This window comes from Corvus hawaiiensis, chromosome 5 (genome assembly GCF_020740725.1).
Source record: "Corvus hawaiiensis isolate bCorHaw1 chromosome 5, bCorHaw1.pri.cur, whole genome shotgun sequence".
NCBI lineage: Eukaryota > Metazoa > Chordata > Aves > Passeriformes > Corvidae > Corvus > Corvus hawaiiensis.
In genome coordinates, this window is record NC_063217.1 from 33,873,282 (window position 1) to 33,900,007 (window position 26,726).

At 38.6% G+C, this 26,726-nt stretch overlaps 1 protein-coding gene across 1 annotated transcript; it reads right to left on the minus strand.

The window, feature by feature from the left end:
• Positions 1-1,660: 1,660 nt before the first annotated feature.
• Positions 1,661-26,634, minus strand: TRAPPC11 (trafficking protein particle complex subunit 11). Its single transcript, XM_048303629.1, has 29 exons — positions 26,236-26,634; positions 25,076-25,245; positions 24,587-24,657; positions 23,614-23,728; positions 21,163-21,262; positions 20,353-20,426; positions 20,029-20,125; positions 19,080-19,213; positions 18,594-18,741; positions 18,062-18,155; positions 16,657-16,736; positions 16,486-16,564; positions 16,337-16,391; positions 15,139-15,284; positions 13,984-14,045; positions 13,747-13,879; positions 13,020-13,150; positions 12,353-12,508; positions 11,658-11,845; positions 10,851-10,999; positions 9,184-9,305; positions 8,390-8,509; positions 7,963-8,028; positions 7,705-7,861; positions 6,011-6,119; positions 5,671-5,762; positions 4,632-4,765; positions 4,091-4,258; positions 1,661-2,628 (listed from the first exon to the last, which is right to left on the minus strand). Exons 1-29 carry the CDS (start codon positions 26,440-26,442, stop codon positions 2,584-2,586), a joined length of 3,402 nt encoding a protein of 1,133 aa, XP_048159586.1. The 5' UTR covers positions 26,443-26,634; the 3' UTR covers positions 1,661-2,583.
• Between the last annotated feature and the right edge of the window lie 92 nt (positions 26,635-26,726).

Genomic DNA, 26,726 nt, shown 5'->3' on the forward strand with positions numbered 1-26,726 from the left:
CCCATTTTAGATACCTCAAACCTGAAGGAGGGTCCTAGCAGAAGTATTCTTACTCCCAGGGACTTCTAATCTCCCAGGTGAAGGCAGAGAAGGCATGAAGAGCAACAGCTTGTTCATTAGGACATGCAAAAAGGAAGCCAGTAGAATCTCAAACTCCTCTGTAAATCAAAAATCTGAGACTACTGTAAAAATGAATCTGAAATTAAAATCTTCCTTTTAAACCTTCACTTTTCCTTAACTTCTTATAACTAGAGTTTAGCAGTTGGAAGCAATGAAGAAGGAATACAGTATTTTCTCCACTCCAGACTTCACTCTAGGCCAGATCAGAGATGATGAGAAATGTTCTCCTCCCAAGCACTGAGATGGGACAAGCTCTTCCCCTCTCCTGCACCAAGTAGAATAAAAGGGGAGGAAATGACAGTGCTAGGGCTAGGTCTCCAGCTCAGTAGCAGTTTGAACATGTTCATCTCAATCTTTTTTCCCCGAAAGCGATTTTTTAAACTAGTGTATAAGTAGCTTCTGTTTCCTTTGATACTTAATTAGTTCCAATTAAAATAGACTATATTTATGTAGCATACATTGAAGTGTGAATGGTGCTCATCAAAACACAGTGAATAATAAAAAAATTGCAATTGCACTGAAATATATGTGAGTATATCTCCTTAAGACTTCCAAAGGGATTTGGGTTATGAATCACAAACATTCCCCTCAGCATTAGAACCTTATGAGTCAGAAAGATAGTCATCATTAATCACTTCTTGAGCATTTTTAACAAGGTGGCTCCTGCTTGCTGCATGTTTTCATTCACATCAGTCATTTACATAGCATAAAAGGTGTGCCTAGCACTTTAGAGACAATTAACACCAAAATATTTGCTTTGTAGTGTTTACAGCTATAGTAAGATCATACAAAACAAGAAAAGATTCCCTTTGCAAATGAAAGAACAGGAATTGCAACTATGGCAAGCTTTTTCCATGGTGTGGGATATGCCTGCATTTCTGTATTTCTGTATTATTATTTTTACTATTCACAGTTTTAAGTAGGAACATATTTACTCCATTCCCTTAAGACTGTAACATTATTGTAACCATGAAAGTATTTTATGCCCTCCCCTTTCTCAAAGACTCTTCGACTGTTTTGGGGGTGGGGGAAGGCACCCAGTTCTCCATCGAACACTTACACTACTTGCATCAACATGTCCTTTAAGAAGCAGTAACAGAGGTGCCAGCATTGCTGCAACCTGAGTGGCTACTTAAAAGAAAAAAATATCTGGAAAAGAAATGCATTTTCCACTCTTGGAAAAAAAAAAGAGAGAGAGAGAGAAAGATAAGATACCTATTCCATGACTGCCACTTAGTTCAGTACATTTAAGCAAAGAATAAGGAAGGTTTCATTTCTTCTTCCTGGCACAGTTAGTCAGTCATCTTCTTATCCCCACCTATACATTGCAAAAACCCCTCATAATTCAGCTACCTCTGCACTCCATGGAAAAACAGTATATCCTCACATGTATTTTTTCAGGACTTTACTCATGCTTTCCTTCAAGTTTCACAGATGTTATTTTGAACTTCAGTGCCATAGATGGATGCATCAGTCCACAAGTGAGATCAGAATTATGAAACAACTGTGAAAGCAATGCAGTTAAGGACAGTTCCAGAAGTACTCTGTCACAAGCAGTTTATTAGAACTTCACTTTGACAATAAATAAGGTATTTCCCAAGCAATCAAAATGTAATTATTTAGAAAGTTAAACAAAGCAAATTTTCACAATGCAATTTTTATATATACATAATTTACTGTACTTTAAACACCAGTTCGTCCAGAGCTGTACAACAGTAGGATGTCTATTTTTTAAATTCACACAGCAGGAGACTATCAAGACATGTCTTTAATCTGGAAACTGTGTGTGTAAAAATAACCCCAAACCCCATCAGCTCCAGGTTGGATAGTCCAACAGGTATGAATGAATCTCTGTTCATTAGACTAGCTGCTGAATTCAAAATTAGATGTATGGCTTACCCAGGAGAAATAGTGCCTTTTGAGAGTTATGGTTTTAAAGGATTAGTAAGCTGCTCAATTGCAACAGTACGATGCAACCATTTGTCATTTACGGTGCTACTGCACAACCTGCTCTGTCTTCAACACAAGTGGCACAGGACAAACTTCTGTAAAAAATGATAATTTTCAATGTTGTAAATCTCTAATAGTAAATACAAACCTTGCACTTGAACTGTTAACTGTGAAAACATCTTTCAGTTTTGGTCAAATGAATTAGCATTTCTTCACTTAAATACTCAAGACATTTAATATGCCTCAATAATACTTTTAAGAGTTTGACATTCAAAATTAACTTCAAAAGAATGTTCCCATTAAATAAAGCACCAAGCTTTCCCCACATGTTTATTCCTTAAAGAAGTCTATGAAACACGAGCTTTTTTTTTTAACATTAGTTCTGCTAAGAGTTGTAATTTCAAAATAAAATTTAATTCTTATGGTTTAATCAAAGCCATGTTTCCAAAGTGAGCTTTACATATTCTGTGCAACATCCCATTTTCTTTAAGTGCAGAGGTACAGGTCTCCAAGTTATGCAGCTGCAATTGAGTTGTCATCTGCTTGACGACCCTGAGGCTTTAAGAAAATAAAGACAGAGAATTAAAAAAAAAAAACAAAACCAAAACAAGCCACCCAAACAAACTCCCCTCAAAAAAACCAAACCAAATATCCCACACCTAAACAGAAAAGACAGACTACTAGGAAACTAACTCTGCAACACACTGTGTTGTCAGTGTAGCTCTGGTACCCAAGTATAGCATTAAGCTTATCCTACTTCTAAAGGTTTCAAGTAGTGGCACAAAGGACATCAAACTGGAATTTCAGTTTGGCCCAGTGAGGACTTGGTAGAGGCCTCAGCTCCTCAACTGCCCTGTTAAATGCCTTCTCCATACACATCTGCACAGCACAGCACAAGGCCTGGCTGATCAGAGCTCTGAGCATTACTGCAGCATAGAAAGCTGTTAATTATCAATGTGTAAAACAGGAATGAGACTGACAGTTTCTTGGAGGAATTGAAGCAACATCACTAGAGATAGGAGAGAGCAAGGAAGAAGTTTTAAAGAAGAAAAGGCATCCTTACAATAAGGTTTTCTGAGGTTCTGACAATTCCAAAGCAAAAGCAAAGAATTCTGAAGCTTGAAAGTCCACAGGAGTTTTGTGAACACCACACTTTTGAGGAAAAATTCCTCTTCTATTTACTTAGGAGGACATCTTGACAACCAATCTAGAAGAGCCAGTGACTGACAGCATACTCAAAAAGTAAGTTCTGCCTATCTCTTTTGCTTAAAACAAAATTGAAATAATGCCATGCCCATTTCCTAGAAACATGATTACAGATGTCTGAACAAGTTCCTCTCAAATCATATAAACAAGTCTTTGGGCTCCTTGCTTGTTAAAAGTCTGAATAAAAAATGAACAAAATATTCTGGAGAGAGCAGCAGTGGAATGAGAAAGCACTGTTTTGGGCATATGGATTTAAATGATTCTCAAAAAGTCAAAAGACCTGTTTTTCATGGCATGATTAACTGTCTTCAGAGTTATACCACTTATGAAAAAAAAAAATCTAGACTGATTCACTGACAGAACGTGTTTTTAGAAGTTATTTAGGGAGGTGTGGGATGCTACAGTGTCTCTGAACTTAGTCATATGGGTTGCTCAAACACTTCTTTTTTCAGAAGTGCAACAAATTATGGTATTAAAAGTATTTGATTATATTTAGCTCACTCTGCTATGCTCAAAATAGACGCAACCTTAAAACTCATTTTACAGAGTGAGACATGGAACAGAACAACAGGGACAGGACAAGCACATTCAGCTCATTCATTTAGTAGTAACCAAATACATGCTGCACTGAAAGAGACTTCCTAAAGATTTTGGCTGACAACACCAATGCACAACACAAGATTGTTCAAAGCAAGTAACCCTGTTACAAGCTGGACATATTAGTCTGCTTAGAGACACTCAGCTTTGAACAGAGCTGGGGTGGTTGTCCCCAGAATCTGAGCATTTAAACACAAGTCACTCCTCACAGCCTTACCTTTACAAAAATGTGTGTCGGTATGAAACGTCTGAGCAACTGATTGGTGAAGTTTGGGAACCGCATCAGGTTAACATGAAGAGAAGGTAACTGCTGATACCCAGCCATCAGAGGATAGAAGTTATATAACATTTCCTGCTGCGTGCCAGGAAGGATTCTTAATCGGATCTTAAAAAAAGGAAGCCACAACCGTAAGTAAGTTCTGTATCTAAAAGCCCTGTTCACTTTCTATTTATACACTGGTTACTTTCTGAAGCTGGAAAGAATGCAGCTAATTTCTGATTCTAGTTAAACCATTGCTTCTACACTGAAACACCACATTACCCATACACGACATAACAAACAGCTCCAAGTCAGGCTTCCATCTAGGCCTTTTAAAAATGGAGTCTGCATCCATATATTCTTCCAGACAGAATTTACCATACTTTAAACATCTAAAAAACAATGAGTTTGTCCTCTCTGTACACCTGTATAAGTCTAATCAATGTATTCTTCACTACCAGATAAACCAGCAGGATCAGTGGATGTGACAATTCTGTACCTGTTTAAGGCCAGAGAACATGAAGGCATCACTGGGTTCCACGGACACCTCCACATCCTGGACTAAATTCGTCTTATTTTGCAGGTGATACCTGACAGGTAAGGACTCTCGGACTCGACCAAATGATGGCAGATCTTTGGAAAGAAAATAAGTAATCTCAAATACAAAATGCATTTTCAAGTTCCACTCAAAAAAAAAAAAAAGTCTATTGAAAAAAACAGTGAAAAATTAAGGAAAAAAGATACAAGAACTAGGCATCTAAAGCATTTCTGACAATTTTTTTTTAGAAACAGATTAAATAACAGAACGCAATTTCATTACAGTTTTTCAGTACCATTTCTTCAACATCTAGCTACAAACCTCCCAGCTGCCCTAAGACTGCCCAATGGTACTAACTACGAAGTCACTTTGGTTGCTGCTAACTATTTTCAGCTTACTAGAATCTAATCAGATACTGTCAGGAAGCTCCTTCAAAGTGTAGCAGGATAGGATAGTGGAAGAATCTCAGTACAAATAAAACCAAGCCAAGGAAAACTTTGGAATTATGTGTGTTTGGTGGGCATTTCAATCCCCCCTGTTCTAGTGCAGGTGAAGTGCTAGAAGAGAAACAATTCACCTGCCAACAAACATCTCCAGCTCTCCAGTCTGTTTCTTCCTGGGATGCACCCAGCATGTGGGTGGATGGAACAATTGTTGCCATAGGCATCTAGAGAAACCTGCCGGGAAGGCAGCATCAACAGAGGTAACTCTAGCTGCTGTGCTGCCACGTAACACAGGCTGAGTATTATGTCAGCTCCACTGACAGCTTTTAGGGGAACACATTTGTGTAACTACCTACCTCCTCTTCCCTTCAAGTGGGGAAAGAAGAGCAAGCCTTGAGGCAGTCTAAGCGATGGTATGCTTTCTTTCTCTAGCTCCATAATATTCAGCACCACTTTTCTGTATTTCGCTACGGTAAATGGAAGCTCTGGGGTCTGTAAAAATTTTGGCAGTCCTAAAAATTCTAATTGGGAAATGTATGCTGCCAAATTAATATTACCTGCATTAACATGGAGGGGAATGCTCTCTACAATCACATGTGGTAGAGTGATGACTGTGTTTACAACAGGTACACTTTCCACAGGTGAACTTCTGCAGGAAAAAGTCAAATGCAGACCATGTTGAATATTATACTGTATAAAGTATCAAGTATACAAACTAAGAAGTAATTAGTAGGTCCAAAGTCTAGACAGTGCTTGTTACAGGAAAACACAAAACTGTTTTTTTGGTTTTTTGCACTCCTCCCCACTCGCAAAAAACCCCACAACCAACAACTCACTCTCATGCCTAAAAACAAACCAGCTTACTTCCTCTCCTTATCAAGGCCAAGAGATGCTTACCTCTTCCAGGAAATTACATAACATCCAGTTGCCACTCCACTAGCATTAGTAACTGGAGGACATCGAAGGCAAAAGCACTCACTGGCACTCTCACCTGTCTGTAAAACAACTATCAGCAAGATTTTGTTTAAAATAAAAGCATAATAACAGCCTAAGCCACCAAGTCTAGAAATGCAATATGACACAAACACAAGTGTTCAGCCAGAAAGGCCTTTGAAGATCTTTGCAAAGTATATCAACATAATGTATAAATCCAATAGATTGTGAAGTATTCCAATACATGAAAGGGTAACACATACAAATATATGTCACTTTACTTTCTGAACGGCATCATAATGTACACATAAAATGAGTCATTGCAAATTTAGAGCTCATAAACACACACAAAAAGCAAAATAATGCCAATTCAAATTCTACACTTCTACAGCAAATTCCAAGACATCAGCATAAGATGTTTCTGATGCTTGAAACTTAAAATGAACATGGACACATTCCCTCTCCCTCTCAAATGGATGAGAGCTGGGGAAGAGAAGGAACACAAGAAAAACCTACTGGCTTTTCAGTGAAACTGAGTTTTCACTTTTTCTTCTTTTCTTTTTGCTCCACTCAAATGAACTAAAAAAAAAAGTACCCTTTCACCTAGAGAGTGATTTTAAAAGAGTGCTAAGAAAATAGGTTCCAGTCTTTCAAAATTTATCATTCATATTAAAAAAAAACCCCACATTGACCAAAAGATGGACAGCTGAATGGTCAATACCTACAGGGTTCACATGTCCTGGCACTTAGCTCTTTAGGAGCATCAATCAGAAGCCATGAAGCACAAGCTGAAGATGAAATATCAGAGTTTGAAGACTAAAGAACCTGGGAAAGAATTGCTTTTTTCCAGGCAACCCTTGAATCTACAGAGGAACAAGAGCCTTGCAAGTCCTTGATTACACAAGTGGACAGCTGCCCCACAGTCAGGCAGCCACCCAGAATACCTCATTGGATCCAAAGTTTTGATAGAACACATAATTCACATCTCTGAGCCCACAAATGCAAAGACAATGTTTCATTGGAACATTTTGGGTCAGCTCTACTATTAAGTATTCCATTTATTTAACTTTAAAGCTAACACACTTCTTTAATGGATGCAGTTTTAATGGCTGAGATCTTCAAGATAAATTTTTAAAATTTAAGTAATAAGTTACTAAACTGTGGTAATATTAAAAGAAAGATGCTTACTACTGATTGTTCTTTATAACCTACCCTTCACATTTTTCAGTTTTGTGACTGCAATCATGGACATGGATCACTGGCCTTTGCATACTGCCTCTCTCTCATGGTAAAGTGTTTGCATTACAGAAGGTATATATATAGCCCAGAAACATTGGAAATATTGAGTATCTTTTCATGTGGATATCTAAGAAGTTGCATTTCAAAAGTACTTCAGGTGCTTTCCGTTATGTTTGTTACATTTAGACTTTTGTTTACCAACCATCATTCAAGTCTATTTAGTTGACCTAGTGAAGCAGAACTACATTTTAAAGCATGCTGCTGTCCAAGTTGTATTCTGGCAAGCAACTAAAGTATTAAGCAGCTGTCTTCTATTTACAGTTCAATAAACAAACACTATTTAAAATGTTCCCCTTTATTACTCCCAATTTATACAAAAAGTATCCTACTGATAGAGAATACACTCTAAGAAAACTTACCATTCTCCACATAAGATTCCAGTTGATCTACTGGGGTCATGGAAGCTGACAGCTGTAACTGGCTTGTTACAATAGTGAGAGGCCAAGGAGAGGCACTCAGGATGTCCGTCATCAGTAAAAATGGTATATCTGCAAATACTCTGTCCAAGTGCTCCAGCTGTCAAGACACACACACAGGCTCTGACTATTTCTAACTAAACAGAGCGTGACTCCAAAGTGCTGTGATTCCAAAACATGAACAACTTTTCAAACACGTACCTTTGTGGAGACAAATTTGACAGCAACATCAAAAGGAAATACTGTGTCTATGGTTACAGTTTCATCCTGTAGAGGTAACAAAAGGGATGGCAAGAAGAGAGGAAAAAAAGTTATATTCAGCTTAAGACCATGCTCTTGATGTCAAAGATTACTAATGTAAAGTTACTTTTAACCATTATTTTAACCAAATCCTCCCCAGGGAAGAACATATTTTTAAAGATATTTACAGACTGATACAGAAAACTTTTCTTTTGCTAATAATTATGGAACTGCTCATGCTAATAAGGGCTGCCATACTGCTGATTTAGTATTTATTCTATCTTCGGGCAAGGTTTTTAAGATACTAGAAATTACAGATTTTAGAGTATCTCTTGTGTTTCACAAATTCATCTGCATAAAATGCAAATGGTTCATCTTTAAAACCTACCCGGTGACACCTGCAGAGGATTTCCTTCCCCTCAACAACAGTGTTGATTAAGTAAGAAATGTAAAACAGAAACATTCTTGCACCAACTGTTCCACAACGGATGTATATTGGTTTTTCCAGCTGCAAAATAAAGGAGACTGTATGAGCTATATCTAAACTACGTTAATTAGGCCTAGAGCTGTCCAAAAGTTGTTAATCATCTGACTTGGTCCAACAGGACAACAGCTGAATGGGCATTATTTTGACAATAATGAATCTCCTACAATGTATGATCTGGATCATGCAGTGAATGATTTTAACCATAGCAGCACAACTCCAGCTGCTTCACTGGATTTGCTTGCTCCAGATGCTTGTCTGTTACTTAACAATACAAAAAAAGAACCATAATTGTGTAATATATGACATAAGCGACTTCTAATTTACTAGTCAGAACTTCAGATTAGTGCAAAGCCTGCATATTTGATCCTCTACCATCTTGAATCACACTTGCTGACTATTATCTACTGTCCATTTAGCAGTGCATTTCATCAGCAGTTGAAATTAGCCTCCTTATTTCATATCTCCCAGCTGTATTATCAATCCCAGAACATATCTTATTCTCCAATTTAGTCCTAAAGTTGATCTCATTAAAGGAATACTAAACTACATGTAAACAGTAGGTAAAATATGCCGTAAGTATTTAATTTATTCATTCAGAAATCCAAAAGTAAACTGAAGTCTATCAAAGAGAGTCTTTTATTAGTTGGTCCCTGTTTTCTTAAGTATGATATAGAAGTAAGGTTTTAAGCCTTGACCTTTTCCCCTGGTTGCAAGTCTCCTACAGGGATATCAGGAAGCAGTGCAGGAAAAGAGTCATCACATGTGTCTGTTCCGTGAAGAGTCACCTGAGTTTTCTGAGTTAGGTTGGCATCTTGCCCTAGGATTAAAAACAGTGTTCATATCCACACAGGCTTACATCACTAAAGCATGAAAACAATAACTAAAAAGAATAAACAATCTCAAAAAGCAATGCGTGAGGAATTAACACAGTTCATTTCATTGAGAGAATCTTTCAAAAGTGCCAGCAGAAGATAAAAAATTTTAAGGTGTTGTCAAATCTAAGTTGAACCGTTTACACCCTTGCAAGTTTATTGTTTCATCTCTTTGGGCCAGGAAAAAAAATCTCAAAAATCAGACATCATATCTAGATGTTCCCTACCATCTATGCAACACAACAGGATTATGTGATCCAAGTTTTTCTTGGTACTCTATAATGAAGTAGAAAGGAAGTTTCACTGTTCCACGATTCTTTTGTTTTCAAGAGCACGGTTTAATGATTTCACATATTTTTAAAACTTTTCTTTCAAGTCAGTGTTAAACATACATAAAAAGAAATGTATACATGTTAAATGACACCATTCTTCGGTCAGAGCTCAACTAGAATAATGGCATTACTGCAATTACATGGGATAATTTTCAAAGCAAAACAAGCCCCACCTTGCCAAAGAGTTGCAACTGTGGAAAATACATCACCTTCCCTATAACTGAAATGTCAGATTTCAATTGTTCTTGTAATGCAATCAGCAAGCCCACAATGACCTTGCATATCCCATGGTAAAGAGTTAAGATTGAGGAAGGAAAAAGAAAACTAAGGAAAACAAAGACCGTCTATTAAACACTGCTTAAGGAGCCAAGTCCAAACATCCAATTAAACAAGTTTCAAGAACTGACTTTAATGAACCATACAACTGTATAGAAATGTGGTTCTACTTCAGAATATACAGAACATATAGCATCCTATATGCTAGTGGCTTAAAAATATTTTTATCTTTTAGAACAATTGCTACAAAGAGGTGTACTGAGTATAACATTTGGGCTTCACATGCTGGAAACAGTCAGCAGTATCTACGTACAGATAGCTAGGACTTAGACATACAATATCTGCATTTTTTTCCTTTGCAGTCTAAGAAATACTGCCTCAGTGCTCCATTGCTCCCCAAATTTCAAGTGATTTAAAAACCAAACCATGTTGTCCAGGGCAGGGAAAACAAAAAAAGCAGGGTGGGTGAGAGAAAACCCACTAAGTCTATACTTAAAAAACATTTATCTAGCAGTGTCTAGTGCTTTCAGCTCAGCAAGAAAATTATCTCTCTTTGGGTAAAAAAAAATTCAGTTACAAGCAAATTGAATAAAAAGTTAGAAAGGAATACAAAAGCTTCCACATTTACTTTCAAACTTGAAAAGATTTAGATTCTGAAAATATCCATGTAAGCACCACAGACAACCAGTGGCTAAAATAATCATAACTGAACCAGTTTGTTAGCTGTTGTTCTTACCACTGGTATTTCATCATTCCCAACTTTCACTTTGGTTTGGCTTTTAGTTACTGTGGGAAAACAGTTTACTATATTTCTCTGCATTGCATCCAGAACAAGGAGACAATTATGAGACTGCTGGATTAAAAGAAAATAACCCCAAATACCTGGCTTTAAACCTGCTGTAAGCTTGACATCTTTGGCCACTGTCTCCTCATGTGACTGGACTGTCACAATCAAACAATACATTTCATTTGTCAGGGCAGGGGGTTCATGACGGAGCTGAACAGAAATGTTCGGCACTCTAGAAATAATCCTTTAAGAGAAAAGACTCAGTTATTGTATGTTTCTTAAACAGCATGCTATTAAGCCTAGTTTAAAGGAGGCTAAAACATCCTATTGTTTAAGAGAGTTCCCACAATTGGTGGCCTATTAAACTAAGAGATGTGAGACTCCTGAAAAACAACATGATGGGAACAACTTGATAAAAAAAGACCAGTTTGGAACCCCAGTAATAAGCATGAATGGTTCAGATGTTCTGTAAGGAAAGAAAAAAAGGACCTGCATCAACCACAATCAAATTTCATTCTTTTCATTATTAATAAGTTCAATACCAATTAAGTTTCTTGGGGATTCTTGTGTGATGGCTTTCGTAAGAGAACAGTAACACCTCCTAAATTGCAAAAAATCTGGGAAAAGCCTGCCTGGCAAAGTTAGGTGAGGCGGAGAACTAAACTGTACTTGGTATGCTCAGAGATCAGTGCAAGCTTTTTCTGTGCTTCTAGCTATCTGGAGCCTCAAGAGTCCTAAAGAACTGAATAGTGTCTATCTTATCCCCAGTTAAGCAAAGACATATTAAAAGGCTCGTATGAAGAAGTCCAAACAAGACTTCTATTTTCTTAAGCAGAGTGATCAGGGCTTCACAGGAGACTCACAATGATACATTATATACGTACTTCCAACTTGTTACTCACATAGTGCTTGCCTGAATAGTCAAAGTGTCCCAGTGCACTTCATTATCTGGAAGCTTAGGTCTCCGCTTGAAGGACCGCGCTGCCTGCAAGGCTTCTTGAGATGAGGCAGCATCTCCCCCTCCTCCTCGCCAGTTCAGAATCACACAGCGGCCAGATTCACTCCCCAGGATCAAATCCACAGAAGTGATCTGAGAGACACAAATTTAAACACCAACTGGTGAGTCTTCTGACCACCTATTGTAGGAAGATAGTTTTCCAATGTACACAAACATCATAAATATATGTACCATCAAAAAGCTTCTGACAGCTTGGAGACTGAGGACCTCACCACCCCAGGATTTCATTTAATGAAACAGCAGTGGAAAAGGTATTCATGTTCAGGTGCAAGCAGTGTAATAGGTTGCAATTTCCTACCCTCCCATAGTGCTATACCACCTCTCACTTATTTTTTTTTAAGTATTGCATATATATTTTTTTTAAAAGTTTAAAAAAATTCTTGAAACAATTCTTCAGTTTTTGTGATTTTCTTTGTGTTTTGTCATTGTCAATACTTTCACTCACTCTTGATACTCACTTTCAAGAATTCACACATTCGGAACTGCAGCGACTTTTTAACTGGTGCCAGATTAGAGGCACACTGGAGTTTGAGTTCATGGTATGTAACAGTTAGAAGGGTACAAAACAAATGGACAAACCTCAATCTTCTTTCCTACATCTTCAGTTTTTGCAACAAATTTGAAAGAGAACTTTCTTGTTTTGCCAGGCACTAAGCACATTGTTCCTTGTGATGACTGTTCTAGAATATCACTTTTCTGATAGGCTTCTTCTACAACACAGTATTGGTTGTAATCCTACAATGGAGGAGTGGTGAAAAAAGTTGATACATTCAGACTGAAGACATCTTTAGAGAGTAATGGCAATATAGCAAATATTAAGGCTCTGTGTTACTGGATCAAATTTTATGGGTTCTTCCTACTTTTCACAATACCAAAGTTAGACCAGCAAGTAATTACAGTGCAATTCTCTGACACAAGATATCCTTTATACTAATGTAACTTCATGAATCTCAAGAAATAAGACATTAAAATGATCCTTCTGAAACTTTAGCAAGCTTCACAGAAAAAAACAGATACAACAGACGAACTGATCAGACCACATTTCAGAGTCTTATTCCAGTATCAATGTACTCATCAAAAGTGATAGATAATACATAAAAAAAACCAAATACCTTTCAGCTTAAGTATTAACGTAGTTTTTTGGAAAAAAATTTGGTTTTTTTTAATGTTTAAAAACACTAAAATGTTATTCCATTCTTATTATCAGTTTCTATCACTAGGTCAGATATAGTTAGAACATAGGTACCTGATTATTGAAACTGATGCAGAGCTTAGAGAACCTGATAGGATGAGGACAATCAGCTCTCAAGTATACATCAAACTGCACAGGAACATCAACATGAAAACTAGGAGCAAGAAATTTTGCTTTGCACTGTACTGGAATTTAAAAAAGGAAAAAAAAAAAAAAAAAGAAAGAGAAACAAGAAGTAGGTGTTAAACATAAACTATAACATTAAATTCCAGAAGCACACTCCTGAAATAATTGTGGCAAGAATTGGGCTGTGTATACTCTCAGAACTCTCTTTTGCAAGTGGGACAAATTTGGCTACTAACACTGTCACAGAAAGGCACTTTTCAGCACTTGGCTAAAACCTTCGCAGAAGAGAGGAGATGCAGATATCCAGCAGAAAGCAGACAGTCCTGTACACTCGAATGTCACTCATGCCCTCTTTTCAATAGTGAGTATTTGCAAACATTCTGCCCTCTTTCCTCAGAGTCCTACTTCAAAGAACACCAGAATGTCAGAAGTCTTTCAAAAAGCAGAGAATTCCTTAGTAATCCGTATCAGGGATAAGAGATCACTGACTTCTCTCATTATTTCTTATCCTGTAGATTTAGACAAGGAACAGAGCAATGCTGGAGCACTGTTGCTGGCTTTAATACACCCTTCGTATTTTCATCCTAATTAGTCATTTTCAAGGTATAACTACATCCAAATTTATCATCTGGTGTAAATTTGCTTTCTTACTTACCAAATGGTATAAAATCTTGGACTTCTATTGTAAAAATATTACTGCCTGCCAAGGAAACACGGTCAGCCCACAATTTCTGTGATGCTTTCACAGCAGCAGTGTCACAATCAGGTTCAGGATCAGGGCTTTCATTCTGTATGCAGGCAAAAGATTACAGAGAACAATAAAAGAAGGGTACCAGACACTGACCACTCTTAGGACTGTTTAAAAGGGAGTAGTAGGAGTTCTGCCATTTACCATTAGAACTTTTATGAGATTTTTTTCTATTCGAGATTTCTGATCTTCTTTAAGAGTAGATGCTAATAAACAGAACAAAACAAAGATTACAAGACAGAAGCAAGGGTCTCTACTTTTTTTTTTTAATTTAACAATAAATCTTTCCTTCAGATTGCATCTTTCACATATCACATTCCTGGGAAAAAAATTCTGACATCCGTCTAACCAGTAATGAAGTACATTCCCATTTTAAATGTTTCCTCTTACTTTCGCTAGAACCAAGGGAAATATTTCTTGGTTAGACAACCATTTTGTGATTTATTGGAGCAAAGCCCCAGAAGATAATGCTTATAGCTTCTTATTGTTTATATTTAAAAACAAAAGAAAGCATAGAAAAGTCTGGAACATGCAAAGAGGCCAGCTCAGATACTACTAGAAAAAACAACTACAGATGGTGACAGGAAGAAACAAGGACTCTTTAAAATAAGCATTCTTTTCTTGAAGAAAGATGGCTTTGTACCATTTGTTACTCTTCAATACAAAGCAGAGTAGCCTGGTTAGCTATAAGAAGATGCAAACCCATTTTTACCACACCAGCTGTAATAGTGGTATATTAGCGATTTAGCGCCCAAAAGGATTATTTCTGCCATGGCAAGGAGCAGGCATTACATGGACCAGAGTGCTTGCACTGTTACTGTGGAGCCATCCTATGCCACGTTTTTTCCCTAAAACATCCCACACGCATATTTCATCAGCGGAGTTCTATAAAAAGTCTGGGAGAAGCATATTTGGGACATTAAAGCCCAGAAAAATCATGTTAGCCTTGTTATTAGAAAAAAAATGCTTTTCTCTTTTAGCTATACTACAGTTCTTTCCCATCCCAAAGTTCAGGAAGTTCCTGTTACATTATTTGAACAGTCTCAAATGAAACTTTGTCTCAGATATCCTGACAGAATCTATTTGAATGCAAGGAATTTTATAGTAGAAGAGAAAGAAAACTCAACTCCAGTGTACCGCAGAAAGTAGTAAAAATCCAGCACAAGTACACAGTTACTTTGTAGTCAAATAATTTGAAGCATTGTAATAAGCACTGTGTCTGACAATGATTTGTCATATTTCAAAATACATGTACTTAAATTTTTCTGTATAGGCCGAGTGTATTTTTTAAAAGAATACCTCTACCCAGTAGCTCTAAAGAATAGGTTATATAATCTTTCAGCTGGGCCATCAGATATGAACATTTGAGTGCTGTTGTCAATATGGAAGTGAGGAGGGTCCACCATCCTTCGCTGCGATATTCACACATAACATAATCCAAGAGCCTGCAACACAGCAAAGTTGAGAGAAAACAAGTTATGCTCACCAATATTTTTAGAGGCTTGCATTTATTTGGTATCATTAAGACAAAATTCTTCTTCACTAATACAAGTGCTAGATTAAAGTTAAGTCTACTATTCATACATGGCAATGATTTGTTGCAAACAGCATGAAACTATGATAAAGAAACATTTATTCCCTGAATTTTCTAGTTTGAGCTAGAAAAATTTTCACAAGAGAACAACAAGAAAACTCATCTGTCTTCACATAAAGAACTAGCAAAACAGCAACTGGACAGAAGTGCCTTCGTCCAGTATTGCATTAAAAATACACCTTACTATTGAATATGCAGTAAGTATTTAGAAAAACAAACCAAACCCCCTTCCAAACTGAAGAAATTTAATGTTCCTTAAGCCAAGATGTTTCTTTTCTCTCCTACTTCCTATCCCCTACTCCCTTCAAGAGTTACAAACATCCACAACACATGCATCAATCATTATCGGGCAAAACCACACACGTTAACACATTCCTAATACTGACCGCTGTTACTAGCAAAGCAGAGAAGTGATTTTTTTTAACCCTTCTCAACTATTTAAGACAAAGATTTCTGCCTACCTCAGAAAAATCTACCTAACATAAAAAAATGCTTGTTCATAGAACAATCAGGCTTGAAACAAATTGACCTGCTTATTGCAGCCTCTCTTCTCTTCCATGTAAAGTGCAGTCAGCTACTAACAACAGTAAATACATCTCTTCTACTTCAAACAGGAGAGACAGACAGACAGCACTCAATCAGTGAGCTAGAAATAGATAATATTTGCCCAATATGGCAAACTCCCACAACAGCTCAGAGCAGGAACTTTTTATGCTCTAATAACTGACTCATCTGTTTTGCTTTCTTTAATATAAGTGGGGTTCATAGACTCAATAGCTTGTGCTTCAATCACAGCCAGATACAAGGAGCATCTTACACGAGCTTCCAACATTATTCCATCGCAGTCACGGGGTCTTAGTGAGAAGATAGCATGTAAAAGAAGCAGTCATGAAAGATACTCACTTCAAAGCTTTGACATAATCTTTAGCGTAGTAATATTCTTCTCCCATTTGAACCACTGATAAAAAAAAAAAAACCACAACAACACAGATCATTACTGAAAGCCTTTGCAAAATCCAATTTAAAAAATGCATCTGATTATCTATACTCACTCAAATGACTTTTCATTCTTGGACATTTGTATTTCTTGAACTGTGCGACAGCATTACTCAACAAAGTGATTATTAGCTCCTAGCAGATAAAACCATTACTGATATCATTATATATGCAAACATCAGGGTCGTGTTAAAAAACCAGATTTTTTTTTTAAGAATAAAACTTACCGAATGAAGGACATTTTTCTCTTTTAGCTGTAGGGATAAAATCCCCATCTTCTCCTTTTCAGGATCAGAAAGATCAAAGCCTGCATCAGACAATGAAAAAATCCATGAAACTGGAATTCTGTCCAGACCCAAAGGGAACTATTTATACTGTGAGCATATGCAATGCAAGCTTCAACTCAAACACACTCACACATTCTTTTACCTCACAGGCAGATATATCTCCCTAGAAGGGAAATTCTAGAACAGAACTATCTTTCCCTCTGTTTAAAAGAATCTACCCAAAATCAGCAAATTACAGTAAAACCACCTAGTCCTTATATTGCATCTATTAACGTTTAAAGTGCGTATGTCAAGACAAATTAGCCCTTTTCCAATCTGATCTCAAGTATGGATTCAAGCTTATATTTCTATAGCAATAGAGAAATCCAATGTATTAAGAACTGTATAGGGCTTTAAAAGACCACAAACTCTTGCTGGAATAAAAAAAACCCCAAACTTTAATATATTGACACGTAAAGTTTCTCTTCATCTTAAACTGTTTAACCTCACCAGTAGATTCTAAGTAATTCTAGAACAGTAAGACTGCAAGATGAAAGAGGTTAGACAGTACTGTATCGACAGTAAATGAAATAAAACCTTTAAAAGAGGGCAGCGATAAAGTGGCAAAGCCCAGAGAATATGCAGAGAATATAGAAGACCAAATGGAAAGGGAGAAAGGGAAGTAAAACCACAGACAACAATGAAGATCTCAAAACTGTATATACATTCATATATAGTTCAAAGCTGTTACAATGCCGAGTCTGAAATTCTGAGGAAACATCCTCCTTAACAGGAAAATCAAATTCCTTTCTTAGACTAAAATCCAGTCATTGCATCCTCTCAATCCATTTCAAAACCAAAAAAACCTTTCCAGAAGAACAACAAAAACCCCAGTCCCAAGCTGCCATGTGCAGTTGACAAGATACAGCACGGATGGCAGGATCAATTTATAACAATTGTGTTCACAAACATCATTATTTTTGCTGCATCCAGTTCCCTGACTTCTCTTTCCAGGATCACATTTCACTGCAGTCAGAGATTCCTGCATCACGGTGACTACAGGTAGCTTAGGCAGCAATAGAAACAAAGCAGCAGCAGAGCTGCTGTACACCTATGCAACTTTGCTGAAGACCTGTAAAACCTGAGGTTCCTTTTTCTACTTATTCTAGAGATCAAGCACATTTCCTGTGCTTCCAACTGACACCTGTTCAAGTCATACCACCAGCTGACAGGAGAGTGAGGCCTCAGCCCTGCATCCATCTCAGTGGAACAGGGATTATGTGCTGATGCCCACTAAGTCAGCTGGCAGGATAAGCAGCTAAATAAGTTTGTGCAAACTCCACAGATGCAAGACACAGAAACATACTTAATATTCCTTGCCGCCATGCTCTTTGCCCATAGAAGTCAAGCACTCCAGTTTGCGTTTCCAGGGGGTCTGGACTGGGATATGTCACAGAGGACTGTAAATTCAAATACAGTAATTAAAAGGGTTCATGTTTCATTTTCTGCCAGGTAGGTGCCAGAAAAATACCAAAACAATACCCCCCATATACTAATGCTCTTGTTTCTCTGTTTCCTATAAGCCACCAGATACAGTGCATATATAAATATACTGGAAAAACAAAGTGAGTTTTCCAGCATCCAGAGATGTAGAAAGTATACAAAAAAAATTTTAAAACATGTCAGAATTATTTGTAATAAATGCATTTGTTCTGGGGCAACTTTTTCCATAGATAACAAATACAGGTAATGTTAACAAGCATCACAAAGACACATACCCTTTGAAATGAAATGGATTTCATTTACACATATTACAGATTGTCTCACTTCCATTTAAGACTACATTAGCTAATTCACTATCTGGTTAATTACCAAGCATTTTTCCCCTCCCAACTTACATCATGGTTACAAAGCATACTTGCTAGTTGTTTCCGTTCCTGTGCATAGTAGGCTGCCTGCTGGTAATAGAAACCTGGATTCTGAGTTTGAATGGCTGTCAATCCCAGCTTAATTGCTTCATCAAACAAGTCACCAAAAGCCTGAAACCTGTTAAAAAAACATTCATAACCAATATTATGTACAGAACAGCAATTTGAACCGAAAGGTACCCTACAATTAAAAGTTCTGGTTACTCTTAAGACAGATTATACTTCTCTGAACTTTTGCGTCTAAGTTCTATGGCTGCATTTGTGTCATATTCTGTTCACTCAAAGAGAAAAGTAGTTAATGATTGATGCAAAACAGAACAACAGTGTATTTTATGTTCTTGTGTATCACTTAGAGAACTAAGAACTTGTGTATTTGTATATTTACTTTATACTTTGTATAAAGTAAACCTTTTGAAGTTCACTGCTTATCTAAGACACTACTAAGCAAAAACATACTGTTTAGACATCCAAGCTGCATGCTCAAAAGCCAGTTCTGCACTTCCTATTTTTTTCTTGCATAGGTCAATATGCTTCCTGAACTGTGCAATAGCATCCAGTGGAGTATTATGTTGAAAACAGAGGCGACAGATCTAGGAAAAAATAAAAATAAGATGAAAAGCCACTGTTAGGCTGCTAAGGATTAGCACTCGACCCCCCCCCACACCCTCCCCCTACTTATTTTACATATTTCTGAAGAGCAAAAATTGCATAAAAAACAGAGAGAGAAAAGTAGATATAAACCATAATGTACTACACCTGAAACAATGTGGTGCTCTATTTCATCTAATACTATTGATCATCCCCTTCTTCCCCAAGACATCAAGGGAAGAGTGCATAACTCACTGCCAAATATAACAGGGATCTTCAGAGCCTCTAGAAAGACCATTATTTTGAAGCCTGCAGTCCACAAATGGAATTTGATGGAATCCAACTCCAAGATTCTTGTAAATGGTGGGATAGTTTTGCTTTACCTAAAAGCCCCCAAAATACCACAGAAGTATGGACTGATTCTTAGACAGTTACTTTCTTCCTCCTATCAAGAAGCAACTGAACTATATTGGCCTAATCTTTGCAAGAAGACAAAAACATTCAAGGAACAAGCAGCCCTGGTGTTCATTTTCCTTGCACAGAGTGAGAGTTAGAGTCTAGTCTTTCAGAAGACTGCATCTCAAATGAACTCAAATCCTTCAAGATAATCCCAGGCTTCAGCTAAGGATCTTTCTTTTGTGTAGAATTCAGAAGTCTCTGCAAGTCTGAGCATAACTGGTGTTCCAATGATAACTATTTCTAATCCATCTCTGTAAAAGCAATATAAAATGGAACTTTACAGCCTTTCCCTGTTAAAGGTGCATCAACTTTTTTCTTTTAAGTAACAGTTGTCAATGACTAGAAGTACAGTTGTTACCTTGTAATTTATAAATCCTGCCATGGTCTTGATTTCCAGCATGTTTGTTTCATGAGCCCTCAATTCATGCACAAGATTATATGCAGTTCTGTAATTCCTAAGCAGGAATAATCAGAGTTAAATCACACATGGCAATAAAGTTCTAGAACAGGACTGCTGACAGTGAGAAACAGTCTTCCAATCAGAGCATTCTTCCCAGTGAAGAACTTACCCCCCTTACGTATGCGTTTAAATAATTTTGCATTCAGGAAAGTATCTGTCACAGTTCATGGCTTAGCAGTAATTTGGGGTAGAGAGGATGGGGGAAGATAACACAAGTCTTACTTGAGGGCATTCTGTGTATCCTGTTTCAGCTCACTGAAGAAGGCTATTTTGAACTGGTGTCTAACAAACAAAAGCTGCAAAACACAACCAGTGTACATCATTCACAAACACCCAGACACACCTTGTTACGTACAAAGAGATACAGGTGGTAACTTCAGAGGTTTACATAACACAGCACTTGACTTGAAAAACTGACTGTGCAACTGTTTCCTAATAGTTCTCTCTGCCACCATGACACAGCAGTGATCTTTCAACAGATTTCATCTATTCAAAGCCTGTTACTCTGGCACAAGAGAGAGGCTTTGTAACACCTCAAAATCTCTATGCCAACAGAGCTGATTGTGGTTTGGAGCTCACCACTTGGATTCCAGCTTCCAAGAGAGGGAAGCTGGCAATCACAACAGAACATAATGTGTCTGAGTGGATTTGAAAAGCAAAAGTTAAAAACTGAAATCAAGTGCAACTGTGAGTACAAAATATCTAAGGGAAGTACATCCCACAACTTAAGATACTCCACTCAAATAGGTTAAACCATGTAGATAAGTGAGAAGTTTTTCTTTTTTTAATTTGAGAACTTAATTTTGGCCTGCAGCTCTTCTGAGGAAGATGTGAGGAAGACAAATGTAAGAAAAAACCCAACCAAAATAAAAGCTTAAACTGCAGAAAATAAAACCAGATTTACTTCCTATATTAAGAAAGAACACCTCAAATTGGAAGGGGGGAATAAAAACCTTTAAGCAACAAACTCTTATTTTCATGTTTTAGCATGCGATATAATTTCCACAGTACTTCAAAATAGGGTAACATTACCTGATGAGTGGTTTTGTTCAAGAACTCCTTATGAGATTTAACTCTTCTTATTTCTGTGTAGTAGTAAGTCTGTGCATGCTCATAAAAAGCATTTTCCAACCTGCAACAAAGTTGCTCATAAGTTTCACAAAGTTTCTCCCACATACAAAGAAATTCTGAAGTTCTTCAAAATAAGTTACTTTTAATCATGTTTATTTCAGCGTTGGCAAAGGACCTTGTGATATTACTAAACTCTTCTTTAAGTCACCACACAGGGTAAGTCTGCAGACAAAAACCTTTCACAAAAGGGGTAGTAAGAAGAACAACAAGTAAGTTTGAGAGCTTTATATACTAACTTCTCATACAATGAACTCCAGTATTTAAGATAGTCTGACGATAAGCTATTCTGATTTTTGCAAGGCAGTAGAAAGTGGAGAGATGGCCCTAAGACAAAACAAGCAAACCTTGCTGAGGGTCACAGGATATGTCTGAACAGCATCTTATTTGCTGGACTGTGGGAGAAGGAGTGGGAAGGAAAAAACAGCAGTAAATAAAATTATGAGGGTACAGACTAGGTTTCATCATTCTGTCCAAACATCAACAGCTACATCAGCTGCAGAGGTAACAGTGGAACTTGTCTGCAAGAGAAACAGCCCAAGGCAACTCACAGGAGGAGAACACAAAGAGGACAAGAACACCAAATGCAATATATGAGGATCTAAAGAGCATATGCTGTATGATCAAGCTGTAAGGAGTAAAATCAACTAGAACAAGATCCAAATCCAGGAGAGGAATACATGCAACAGCACTGACACATGCAGGAAACAAAGGCTGAAGTACCAGTTCTGTTGTTATATTCTCAATTTAGCACTGAAAAAAATAAGAAAAGCTAGAAGTAACGGTTACTTAATTTTGATCGATTCCAGTGGCAGTTTGTGAGCAGCATGGATTCAATAACAGCATCAATTAATGTTGAGAATTATACTGTTCATACATAAATATGAAGGTGAAAGAAGAATTCGCCTCTCAGACTGTGACCCCTACTCTCCCTGAGAATATATGGAAAAATAAAAACTTATTATAGTAAACCACGATTTGCCTTAGTTTGAGCCCTTCTTTTTAGATCTACACAAGACTGTCTAGTTTTCCTCAATCTGTTTCTGAAAGGCCTTCCTAATTTATCTGAAGTTGTAGTTCGTGTAAATATGAAAACAGAAGGCACAAGAAATGTATAAAATGACAAAGACATAATATTTGCAACCAGATAGATGCCACTTAGCATATATAGAAAGAGAGAACGACAAGATCATGAAGTGGAGGGGAGGGAAAAACCAAAACCCTGCTAAGAGTTAAACCTAGGAACACATTTGTAAGGAAAATCGTTTAGAACCAGCAGGGCCAAAACCACTGTAGAAGTAGAAAAGCCCACTTTACCTCTACCTGACTCAAGAAAGGGAACATCTTAGGATATCTAATCATATTTCTTTAAAAGCAGCATCTCTGACTGTCATTACTCAACCTCACAGAGGAACAAAATTGTGTGGAATTCATCAGAATAACCTAAAGAATTCCAGCAAACAGGTAAAACATTCACAGCTGGTCTACAATGAGTGTGCCACATAGCAGTCATCTCAACCTACAACCTCTCTCAACACCTCTGTTAGAATCATGGAACTGTTTAGATTGGAAAAGATCTTTAAGACCATCAAATGCAACTGTAAACCTGTTGCGAAGTCCACCATTAAACCATCCTACTCTCCCTGAGCACAGTATCTACGTGTCTTTTAAAAACACCTTCAGGAACGGTGGCTCAACCGCTTCCCTAGGCAGCCTGTAACAATGCTTGATAACCCCTTTGTGAAGGTGAAAATTTTCCTGATATCCAATCTAAATCTCCCCTGATGCAACTTAAGCCATTTCTTCTCATCCTATGGCTTGAAGGGAAGCCCTGGGGAAGAGATCAACCTGTACTTCACTATAGCCTCCTTTCAGGTAGTTGTAGAGAACAATAAAGTCTTCCCTGAGCCTCTTCTCTAGGCTAAACACTCCAGCTCTCTCAGCTGCTCCTCATAAAGCTTTTGCTCCAGACCCTTCACCAGCTCTACTGCCCTCCTCTAGACACACTCCAGCATCTCAATGTCTTTTTCGCACTGAGGTGCCCAGAACTGGACACAGCACTGCATGCATTTCCATCCACTACCTCCACTGAGCCAGCAGAATGAAGGCCCTCGCTAGCACACCTATAGTCCAACACTGGCATGCCGATCCCAGGCTTATCTTTAGTGAAACTGGTTTTATCCTTTTCCCACTTTAAGTCTAATTTAAAGCCCCTTCAGTGAGCTCTGCTAACTCTTGTGCAGAGATCCCTCTTCCCCTTTGAGACAAGTGTGCACCATCTGGTGCCAGCAGGACTGGTGTCGTGTAAGCCAGCCCATGGTCAGCAAAGAGAGCAAGACAGGGGTTTACACTCACCTTATAATATAGCCAACAAGATGATCAGTGTGTGGAAGTACAAAGAGTGATTTTCCAGAAAGGTCACAAGCATTACATAAAGCTGCTGCCCTCTCTGATGCAATAACATCTTCCCCTAGTGAAGTCAAGGAAAGCGCAAGTAAGTGGTATGTGGTGCTGCCATGTCAAACTAGCTCTAAAAGCTTAAAGGTCAGGTTATGAACCTTAGGTAGACCTAAAGATCTAAACAGTATTGAAAATTATAAAGATAAAACCAAGAGCACATTCTTTCCTACTTCTTTCAGAGTACTCCATCCTTCATCCAGCAGAACACATTGCAGAAATTTTCTATCAGTTTTTAGCAAAAAACTACAAGCATGATGTAAGTTTTTCATCTGTCACAGAATTAAATATCCTGTGTCTTGAGAAATACAATAGCGTCCAGAAGAAACAAACACATACAGCAGGTAGAGTAAAAAACAAAAAATGGTTTGCCAGACACTAGAAAGCACACAGTAGCTCTACAGAAATGTAAGGTTAAAGTGTATCACATTTCACAGCTCCACATAGCTCCAAAATTTTACTGATTAAAACCAAGTTAAGATGAAAAACCTCTGTAGGTACCAAATACCCTTCCCTCTAAGTTCTCAATGCTTTCACTGGTTTTCCTGATCTCAAGCAATGTTTAAAATGCAACTTGCTTACAAGAAGGCAGGTCAGATGTATTACTATACAAACCATCTTTGATCCTGTGTATCGAAAAATGCACTTGGACTTAAGAGGGAGAAGTCAGGGATAAAAGTATCAAATGTTTAGGGTCAACTGCCCTGAATGCTCTCTCTATCCTTACACCTTCCTACAGTCACAGTGCATTTAATAAATGTAGATGACATCAAATGAAGAACCACAGATAATGTGACAAACCAGTCAGCTCAGTCCACCGAGCCTTCTGAAATATGAGAACTCCACAACTGTGCATAGAGTTGTCAAGTACCTGGGGGCAATGGTGTTTTTTTCTGAATCAAAACCACAGCAACTTTGGTATTTCTTCCCTGCAAACTTTGCCTAAAATAAAGACAACATAGCACAGTGTCAAGGCTTCACTTCTTATTTCTGAATAACCAGAATAAAATAAGATTTCAGTCTAGATAGAAGCACTGGAAGAATGCTACATAGGTGTAAAGGCCAAACACAACAACATGCTCCATCATTCAGAGAATGCTGTCTTCTCTCTTTTGGGACAGAACAATTGTGCTGAGTTTAGCAAGTAAAATTTCAGGGGCTGTTTTTACTTAAGTAATTTTTACAAATAAACCATTAAAAAAGTTTTTTACTGTGAGTTGTACATTAAAAAGCAAAGTTCAAGTTCCCCTTAATTTGTGTTTAAGAAAAAAAAATTATATGTTCTAGAATGCGAACAGATTTTGCAATTCACACTTATATTAGCTTGCAGTATATTACAAACCAAGCGAAAAAAATCTACCTGACAATTTCAACTCGAGTAGCACACTCCAACTGTTTTTCCTTCCACTGCGGCTCATCCCAGTCTAGTTCATAGAATACCACCACAAGTGCTGGAACCAAATTCAGGTGTTTGTTCATCCAACCAGTCTTCAGGATTCCTTTTGGAATATACCACTCATAGGATGTCCTCTGAAAATATTGAGGATATTGAAGCAAGCTACAAAATCCATTTACAAACATTTATAGCGGAAGAAAGTGAATTGCCTCTACATTCTTGTCATTTAAGAATATGTTTGTCATCTTTCCTGTAACATTGTTCCCCTCAAGCCTTTGCTTCCTATTAAGCCATATCCCTCAATAGCTCAGGCGTCAGGACCTGATATCTGAGATATCAACAGCAAAGAACAACAGATTCCAGAAGACTGGAGAAAATGGTCAAGTTCAGGAGCATATCTCATACACTGCCGTGAAATACTAGGCTCGATTGAAAACAGTGGTCTCAGAACAAGGGCACACCAGTTTAGATTATTTGCCTTTGCCAGCATCATGGAATTATGTAGTTTTCCAATACTTAATCTCATTGACATTGTTTCCTAGCTTGTCATTGCAAAGCAGAGAGAATAGCAGAGATTTTCCTTCTGCTGTGTTTCACTTAGTTAAAGTGAAACATTTTGTTTAAAAAGCGTTATAGGTTAGGTTGGGTTTTTTTCAGAATACATTCAAATCAAGTATCTAGTTTCTCCAAAATTAAACTCAGGGTTTCATTAAAGCTCAAATTTTACAAGGAGCCTTAATGCTACGTAGAAGAGTAGCAAGTACTTTAAAAAATAAACCATACGGGCTTTCTCTGTTTCTGGTTCATCAGCTGGGGCACCCTGGTTTCCTACGCACTCACAGCGCTCCATCACAACGCCCTCGGCTTCCCCTTCGCCCTCACAGTCTCCCTGACTTGAAGCTCCCACACTTCCCCTCCAACATCGGGGGAAGAGGCAGCCCGGGTCCGGCAGAGCGCGGTGCCAGCCGGCTGCACACCAGGCACACCGGCGCACGGCCCTTCCCCGCAGGGAGCCACCAAGTCCCGCATCCCGCTCCCGGGGCCACCGCCGGCTCGTGCTGCTGGGGCAGCGGGCTGGGACCCCGCCAGGACGGGGCGCAGCCGGGGCCGGCGACGCTCGCTACCTTCGTCCTGCACTTGGGGTACTCGTGGTCGCCGGGCAGCACTTTGAAGGAGATGGGGACGCGGTCGGCTCTGCGGTTGGCGCAGAAGGCGTCCCACACGGCGCGGTGCACGGCGTTGTACACCACGTCCAGGCCGGTGAGCGTGACGAACGCCATGGGCCGGCAGCACAGCTCCACCGGGAAGTCCCAGTGAGTCGGTGGGGTCATCCTGCGCCCGAGACGGCGGCCTGCGAGGCAGCAGGATGGCGGCGGGAGGGCGGCCCAGGCCGGCCACAAGAGAGCCCCGCTGTCCCGGGCCTGTGCTCCCCGAAGCGCCGCTCACTGCGGCGGGATGGAGCCAGGAAGCGCCGGGAAGCGCCAGCTGGGAGCGGCCGCGGGTCACGGGAGGCGGCGCGGGCGGGCCGCCGCCTCAGGAAGCGAGCGCCGGGCAGCGTCAGAGGGGCAGCGGCAGCGACCAATCGGCGCCTCCGCTGCACCCCTCGGGCCAGTCA

Excerpts from the sequence above, each read along its gene's own strand:
- TRAPPC11 (XM_048303629.1), bottom strand. The coding sequence starts at position 26,442 with ATGACCCCACCGACTCACTGGGACTTCCCGGTGGAGCTGTGCTGCCGG. Across the intron at positions 23,729-24,586 it reads AAAAACACCATTGCCCCCAG|GGGAAGATGTTATTGCATCA; the intron begins GTACTTGACAAC and ends TGACTTCACTAG. Across the intron at positions 18,156-18,593 it reads GTATGCTTTGTAACCATGAT|TCCTCTGTGACATATCCCAG; the intron begins GTAAGTTGGGAG and ends TTGAATTTACAG.